This window comes from Littorina saxatilis, linkage group LG2 (assembly GCF_037325665.1).
Source record: "Littorina saxatilis isolate snail1 linkage group LG2, US_GU_Lsax_2.0, whole genome shotgun sequence".
NCBI lineage: Eukaryota > Metazoa > Mollusca > Gastropoda > Littorinimorpha > Littorinidae > Littorina > Littorina saxatilis.
Window position 1 is genome coordinate 5,751,467 of NC_090246.1, and position 9,155 is coordinate 5,760,621.

Below are 9,155 nucleotides of genomic sequence, written 5' to 3' on the forward strand. Positions count from 1 at the left end.
GGCCATCCTCCACTTGATGTGGCCAGGCTTCTACAGAGGATAAGGCCATCCTCCACTTGATGTGGCCAGGCTTCTACAGAGGATAAGATCATCCTCCACTTGATGTGGTCAGGCTTCTACAGAGGATAAGACCATCCCTCCATTTGCTCACATACCAAAAATTAAAAGTCTGACTGTTTTCTGTGCAGAGGGAGAAGTTTTGAGGTGAATTATCATTTTTAAGTCAGTACTGGCTTTTAATAAATCAATAAACAAAAAATCCAACATTACAAAGAAAACCGTTGACTTTTGGTGCGTGTAAAAGTACAGGAAGGTCTAATCCCATGGTAACAGCCGGCCAGGTCTGAGAAAGTAGTGCAAACCCGTTGCACGCGGAGGAGTGGACTTTAACAAAAATCATGCAATTACGGCCGAATTACAATGCTCTAAATTTGTTTTGTGAGTCTTACTCTGGGGGCTAAAAAAGCCTCTATCAGACACGACCGAGAAACGTGTTAGTTCAAGCAGTAATACCGTTCCAAACGACAGTTAAATGGCTCTTTGGCAATATAGAACAAGAAGAACAAGAACAAGAATTCATTTCGTCAAATAGCATAACAGCCATTGGTCGTTGTCCTGGTGTGGAAACACCTATACATCCATACACTCCTTGCATAACAGCCATTGGTCGTTGTCCTGGTGTGGAAACACCTATACATCCATACACTCCTTGCATAACAGCCATTGGTCGTTGTCCTGGTGTGGAAACACCTATACATCCATACACTCCTTGCATAACAGCCATTGGTAGTTGTCCTGGTGTGGAAACACCTATACATCCATACACTCCTTGCATAACAGCCATTGGTCGTTGTCCTGGTGTGGAAACACCTATACATCCATACACTCCTTGCATATACAACAAAGAAGAAGAAAACAATCTATTAAAAGATATAGTTTCCAAACAATAAATAGTTTTCAAACGTTCCTATGCCACGCCATTTCATGATGTCTCAATTTCGATCTGACCGATGCGTGACAAAAACAAAAATGCTGGCATGTTTGTTTGATGAGTCTGCGCGAACGTAAACTTTCCGGGTCTGTGATTATGTGTGTTCAAACCGTGTCATCGCGTTACGGCGCTTTGTCAGGCAACCCAAATACCGAGGGGCAGTACAATGGCTTTGTAATGGTGGTGTTACCTTGCTTGACGTGAAGGGAATGTGAATGAATGCAAATGCGCTAGTACGCTGTCATACAGGAATCAAACACAACTCCAAATGTAAGTGCCGGATTTTTTTTTTTAATGAAAGTGCTTGAAATGTATTGCATTTTATTTGGAAACAACTATGTGATAGTTAAGTTTTTTGGTTTTGGGTGTTTTTGTGATTTACAGGCTGAAATATGTGCGTCCCATATATAGGACGCTAGGATTGAATGGGTAGGGGTTTTTCATGACTCAACATATGAAAAGTAGTTTATTTCTTTTTGTTTATTCAAATAAAACAAACAATAAATGAACAAATTATAACTAAAAGAATGATATTTCTTTTAACAGAACACACTTTAACCAGAAATGTAGGTGGCTCGGAACACTTTAACCAGAAATGTTGGCCGTTAGGAACAAAAATATCAAACGAAGGGACTAGCATGGATTCAAAGTATCAGATCAGTCTTAGAATATACCATTTTGCTTGCTTTCTTTCTACACAAGTGTTGCATGCACAAGTTGTAGCTTTGACAAACACTAGATCAGTCACTCTGTGTGAAAGTCCTTGAAGCACTGGTCATGAACTGGAGTCTGGCACTTGAGGCACTTGTGCTTGGTCTTCAAGCCGCAGTGGGAGCAACGCAGCTGAGTAGGCCAGGGTGTGATGAGATGATCCGTCCTGTCAAAGCGGACTGCTGTAGGCAGCCTCTTGTCCAGGGACGCAGGGCGGCCACGTCCGGCATCAGGACGGGAACGAGCTCGAGCAAGGTACACTTTGGCCACGGCTCGCCGGAAAGCCAAGAGATCAAGACCTTTTTCTGAAGATGTGTCGGTCTGCCCATATAGGTGCCACGCCTGCTGAACAGAGAGGTCAAGGCAGTACATGAAGAGAGGCCACCACCATTTCTTGCTGCGGATGCTAACTCGGTACTTCTCGATGTTCTTGTCCATCCTGTCCACTCCTCCCATCGTTCAGTTATAATGTCGGATGAGGAAAGGCTGGGGCACGTCCACTTTCTTTTTCTCTGATCTTGACCAGTGGCGTGCTGTTTGGACTGGATGAATGCCAACTTTGTTGGACACAACGTTGACAATGTTGTTGTCATTCCATCGGACGACAAGCAATCCAGAGTTGACATGTGTGGCGTAATCATACGTACTACGCCTCGTCTTCTTCATTTCGTTGATTGACTTCACAGGGCAGTCTTCAATTCGGTTGCAACGGATTGTTCCGGTGCACGCGATCTGCTTTGCGCTCAAGCAGTCGACCAGCTTGAGAGAGGTGAATAAGTTGTCAAAGGCCAAAGTGAAAAGACTGGTCTTCCTGCATCTCTGCTATCAGGTCGATCACAACTGATCCTCCCATTCCCAACCCAGGATATTCAGGCTGCCTTCCTCTGGCTCCCTGGTATGGCTCCAGCATGCTGATAACCTCGTGCACATTGAAGGTTCTAAAAGAAAACAACAACATTGTGCTTTTAAATGACTGACCAAAAACCCCTACCCATTCAGTCCTAGCGTCCTATATATGGGACGCACCTTCAAAGACATGCAAAACCCAAAATATGAGCTTTGGGGAAATTCTGAGACACACTTTTATAGATTATGTATAGATCAACATTTTATCTTCTTAGATATCATCAAAAAGTTTAAAACTAAAAAAAATGCTTGCTTACCTTTGTAAGGTTGTCATTGTTGAACAAAATAAGCAGCTGAACCGACACAATGGATGCACTGGTAAAAACCAAACAGAGGGAAGCTACACATTTTTTTATTTTCAAGTTTCACTACTCTCCCTTGACTTAGAAATCTATTTTAAAACCCAAAACTTTCAAAACTTTAGTTTGCAAACCAAAAAATTGTAAGCGTCCCATATATAGGACGCACGGCTGAAATGGGATAACTCTCTACTCTTCAATCAGGTAAAGAAATACAACCAGTTCGTGACCTCATAGGCGCACGATATCTATTTTAAGTGTAACGACTCACGGCTCTTGTATAGTCAAAAATCACCGTCTACTCTGTCTACTAAATATTCTGTATCTCTTAAGTAAGCAAGTTCTTGTAGACATATTTTAATTCTGGTCCTACACAGAATCACACAGCTTCTATAGCCGTACACTAGGAAATGTATTTACTACTAAATCCTTTTACTGGCGACCTCGGTCTACGCAGTAACTATCGCCCAGTGACCTCTAGGGTCCAACTATACGGACACAAAATAACCGTGCTCTAGCGTCTATAAATCCCGTCGAATCTCCGCTAGGCGAGCCAATAGGTAAGATAATTACGGCGACTTCTCAGATCCTTGGTGCCGTCATCTGGTCACTACCTTCCTGTCTGACCGGTTATACGACGCACTGCACAACATAAATAGCGGACATCTTGTCTTAGATATCTGTCTGCTATGTTTAAAGTTACAGTGTTAGTCGATTCAACTTATGCGATAAACATTAACGATACTCAAATGCTTATTCCATTTACCTGTTAAGTGCTCTACTCGGGCTTCCTTTCTCCCGGTCGATTCCCGTGACAACCCCTCCCTGTCGCTGGACAGTGGTTAAGTGTAACTATACTTTCGTTGCGATGTACAAAGTCAACTCTCGGCCCGTGAGTTGAATTCACAGAAGGGGCGGGGAAGTAGCTCAGTTGGTAGCGCGCTGGCTTTGTAGCCAGTTGGTCGCTATCAGCGTGGGTTCGATTCCCACGTTCGGCGAGAGATTTATTTCTCGGAGTCAACTTTGTGCAGACTCTCTTCGGTGTCCGAACACCCCCGTGTGCACACATGCGCACGAAAAAGATCCCACGTTCACAGCGAAAGTCTCAGGGCTTGGAAAACACGAAGACACGCATGCATCATCTCTCGTCTCCAATTATCATGATCGTATTTCGATACTTTGACGAGACAAACCCAATGCTGGTGTGTCGAAGAAGACAGCCACAGCGGGCTTGTTCGAATCAAAGTATCACGCCATATCTTCAGCGTATTACCAATACCTGTCCCAATATAGACCAGTTGGTCTAAGAGGACGTTAAACCCTAATAGTCAGTCAATTCACAGAACGTGCCATACACTTCTCTACGTCACGCTACTATCTCCGGTTAGCGCTCTAAAAGCGTGGAGGCTATCACTATAAACTTTGCCTGTCAATGTTATTCGTGATTTCCTTCACAGGGAACATTCTACCAAGAAGACATCTACATTTGCATTGCTGTACGAGAGAATGTGTTTCTTTTCAACAAAAATGTCCTAAATGCCGTCTAATCTTTATTGTCTAACTCTTGTTTATCACCATTCTTTGATGGGTTTATTGTTTTGCTTGTGTGTTTTGGTGTTGTTGTAGTTGTTTATTTTATTAAGTTTGATTGTTATATGTTTTTTTGTTTTGTTTTTTGTTTGAGTGTTTGTTATTGTTCACTTGTTTGTTTGTTTGTTTGTTTGTTTGCTTGTTTTTATGTTGTTTACAAAAAAGTTATTTGGCAGGTCGACATTTGTGTCATTTACGGATTTAATTCACAATGAATTGACCCATATAAAAGCATGGCCACTACTGTGCTAGTATAAATGACCACTACTGTGTCAGTATAAATGACCACTACTGTGTCAGTATAAATGACCACTACTGTGCTAGTATTAATGACCACTACTGTGCTAGTATTAATGACCACTACTGTGCTAGTATTAATGACCACTACTGTGCTAGTATTAATGACCACTACTGTGCTAGTATAACTGACCACTACTGTGCTAGTATAAATGGCCACTACTGTGCTAGTATAACTGACCACTACTGTGCTAGTATAAATGGCCACTACTGTGCTAGTATAACTGACCACTACTGTGCTAGTATAAATGGCCACTACTGTGCTAGTATAACTGACCACTACTGTGCTAGTATAAATGGCCACTACTGTGCTAGTATAACTGACCACTACTGTGCTAGTATAAATGGCCACTACTGTGCTAGTATAACTGACCACTACTGTGCTAGTATAAATGGCCACTACTGTGCTAGTATAACTGACCACTACTGTGCTAGTATAAATGGCCACTACTGTGCTAGTATAACTGACCACTACTGTGCTAGTATAAATGGCCACTACTGTGCTAGTATAAATGACCACTACTGTGCTAGTATAAATGGCCACTACTGTGCTAGTATAACTGACCACTACTGTGCTAGTATAAATGGCCACTACTGTGCTAGTATAAATGACCACTACTGTGCTAGTATAAATGACCACTACTGTGCTAGTATAAATGACCACTACACGAGGAGGACATTGCCTTTAATACGTAAAACCTTGTTGCTTTGCGGCGCAACTCTCTTGAAGAATTTCTTTGATTTAAACCGAAAGAGTATAAAGTCACATATGCCATCGGTCTCCTTGAAATGCAAAACAAGTCAAAACGATGCATTTATTCTATATTAAAAGCGTGTCTGGACACACACGCCAGGCGAGAAGTTTTCGTGCTATGCGTAATTTGTGGAAAGAAGACAAACCCAGTTTTGCTCGCCGGTCAAGAGATGCTAAACCAAATGAAATAATGACTAGTCTGGCTCGAAACTCTGGACGAAAAGGGAATGACCATTATGCAACTCTGCTTTGGCAGTCTGGACTGTAAAGTGGGCAGTAGATCAGAAAAGCATCCTATCTATCTGCTTCGATTCACATCGCTGTATGGTTTGTGTGTGTGTGTGTGTGTTTTTTTTTGTTTTTTTTTTTTTTGGGGGGGGGGGGGGGAGGGGGAGTGGCGGGGGTGTAACGCCAAACAGGGTTGAAATCAACAATCTACTTAAGTCGGTCAGGCGTAGTTAGAGGCCCTGTTACTAAATGACGTCATGCTTGCTGACGGTGTGTGAGATATTGGTTGTTAGTGGTGGTCGCTGGCCCATCACAAGACCTCTTCTTTGTGAAGGTTGTGTTTGTCAGAGTACTTTCTCTGTCTCTCTGTCTCTGTCTCAGTGTCTGTATGTCTCTCTCTCTCCGAGTGTCGCTTTAACAACTCATGCACACTCATATACACTTACACATACATTACATGAAGATGACAAGGCAACAAGACAAACAGAGACACGGCATCAAAAATACGCATGAAAAACAAAAGCAAATTCCAAATAATAATGATGTACACGGGATAATGATGTACACGGGATAATGATGTACACGGGATAATGATGTACACGGGATAATGATGTACACGGGATAAGAGCATCCTCCCACTAGGACACACAGACACAATCACAAGCCGGGTTGCTGTCTGCACCAAGGGGGGTTTGTTGTTGTCCAATTACTTTAGCCAGAAACAACAGAGTAAATCGCAATTTTAATTCTACAAAATTCCCACTCTGAACAGTCGCCAAACAGCCAGTTGATTGGGGTAGGTGTTGAGGCGAAAGGATGCTCGTTTCCCGTCAAAACCTACAGCAGATCTGCGATGATGTCCATGGACATTCACACGGGAGGAACCTCTAAGCAGGGCCGTGACCTTTCCTCCAAAGTTGTTGGAAGCCATACATTAGCGCCACTACTTCAGTTTAGTAGGTACGGGCCCGACAAAGGAGGGTGCAGCGTGGAGGAATTTTCACCTGAACTGACCGGTCAGTCTAACAGAAACTAACAAGGCGAAACTCACCGTCACTGCCCGCTGAGCGAAGCTACCTCAGAGCGGTCAGTCGGAGAAAGCGATATGTCTGCTGGCAGCAGTCCCACAGCTTAGCCCCGGTGTGGCATAACTCACAGACATATACTGTTCAAAAAAAGAAACGCATAGCTTGTAATATTTGGTTAATTTAGTTATATGGCTACAAGGATATCCACCAAACTGCAGAAAATGTTTATCTGGTCGTCGACCTTTCGTCCATTGCCACAAGTGAGCTCTGCACGTGACGCATGCGTTATCAGTGGCTACAATGTCAAAATTGCTCATTTGGCATGACCACTCGTCATGCTTCAGTGTAATCTCGTGAAACTCGGGGAATATTGAGCTCTCACCATGTCTTCCAAAACCCACAAAGAAATCAGACGACAATTCAGCGACGAAAGATGGCCCGATTGAGCAGAGAAGACCGCCAAATTGCATTGGGTCGTTTACAAGCAGGCCAAAGTCAAAGTGCAATCGCCAGGCACTTCCACGTGTCCCAGAGCACCATCAGTAGACTGTGGGTCAGGTTTCAAGCCACTGGCTCCGTTGCTGACTTGCCACGAGCGGGAAGACCAAGGGCGACAACTGCTGCTCACGACCGCTTCATACGGCTCCGCCACCTCCGGAATCGTTTCCTGTCGGCCTCATCTTCTGTCCAGGCTCTCCCCGGGCCACACCGATTATCGGACCAGACCGTGCGGAACCGCCTGCATGAAGCTGGTTTGAGAGCTCGCAGACCTCACAGAGGAGCTGTCCTCACCCGCCGCCATCGCCAGAACCGAGTGCAGTGGGGCAACCAGCACCTTCGCTGGACCGTCCGGAATCACTGGAGACACGTGTGGTTCAGCGACGAGTCCTACTTCCTGCTCCAGCGACATGATGGTCGGAGGAGGGTCTACCGGAGAGTAAACGAACGTTACGCGCCCAACTGTGTGGATGAGGCACCCGTTCATGGTGGTGGAGGCGTCATGGTGTGGGGGGCGATCAATACCGCTGGAAGGAGCACCCTGGTGCACGTCCAAGGGCGCATAACTGCCCAGCGATACGTGGAGGAAATTCTGCGCCCACACGCCCTTCCTCTTCTGGCTGACCAGGATGCCATATTCCAGCAGGACAACGCTCGCCCGCACACAGCACGACTCACCACCCAGTTCCTCACCGACCACCATGTCCAGGTGCTTCCCTGGCCATCCATGTCGCCAGACATGAACCCGATAGAACACCTCTGGGATGAATTGGACAGACGTGTGCGCAGGCGAGAAGAAGCGCCGGCAAATCACCGCGATCTATTGCAGGCACTCCAGGAGGAGTGGGACACCATCCCTCAGCAAGATATCGGGCATCTGATCCAGTCCATGCCCAGAAGGTGCCGGGCAGTTGTTGCTGCCCAAGGCAGTCACACCCCCTACTGACTTGACAGCCTCGGCACCCAATCGTATTGATTAACTGATTGATTTGAAGATGCAAATGAACTGTGTGTGCATTCAACTGTGTCCATACCAAATTTCAAACAAATAATCTAAATATTGGATTTTTTGTTAATTTTTTCGAAAAATAAAACAAATTTGGCAAGTAGCAACTATGCGTTTCTTTTTTTGAACAGTATAGAAAGAGTCTGTGGGCGTAACTCACAGACATAGAAAGAGTCAGTGTGGCGTAACTCACAGACATAGAAAGAGTCAGTGTGGCGTAACTCACAGACATAGAAAGAGTCAGTGTGGCGTAACTCACAGACATAGAAAGAGTCAGTGTGGCGTAACTCACAGACATAGAAAGAGTCAGTGTGGCGTAACTCACAGACATAGAAAGAGTCAATGTGACGTAACTCACAGACATAGAAAGGTCTGTGGGCGTAACTTCATGTATTAGAGACACGGAGGAGTGATGGTTGCGTATGATTGGTTGTGTGTCTGTGTCTGTACCTGTGTCTGTGTATCTGTGTCTGTACCTGTGTCTGTGTGTCAGTGTCTGTACCTGTGTCAGTGTGTCAGTGTCTGTACCTGTGTCAGTGTCTGTACCTGTGTCTGTGTGTCTGTGTCTGTACCTGTGTCAGTGTCTGTACCTGTGTCTGTGTGTCAGTGTCTGTACCTGTGTCAGTGTCTGTACCTGTGTCTGTGTGTCAGTGTCTGTACCTGTGTCAGTGTGTCAGTGTCTGTACCTGTGTCTGTGTGTCAGTGTCTGTACCTGTGTCAGTGTGTCAGTGTCTGTACCTGTGTCTGTGTGTCAGTGTCTGTACCTGTGTCTGTGTGTCAGTGTCTGTACCTGTGTCTGTGTGTCAGTGTCTGTACCTGTGTCTGTGTGTCAGTGTCTGTACCTGTG

General features: G+C 44.9%; 1 protein-coding gene across 1 annotated transcript; it reads right to left on the minus strand.

The window, feature by feature from the left end:
- Positions 1–1,735: 1,735 nt before the first annotated feature.
- LOC138960471 (piggyBac transposable element-derived protein 3-like) lies at positions 1,736–2,158 on the minus strand. The gene has a single exon (XM_070332378.1). It carries the CDS (start codon positions 2,156–2,158, stop codon positions 1,736–1,738), a length of 423 nt encoding a protein of 140 aa, XP_070188479.1.
- Positions 2,159–9,155: the final 6,997 nt, after the last annotated feature.

What these genes read in the sequence shown, in the direction of transcription:
- LOC138960471 (XM_070332378.1), bottom strand. Translation starts at nt 2,158, where the DNA reads ATGGGAGGAGTGGACAGGATGGACAAGAACATCGAGAAGTACCGAGTT.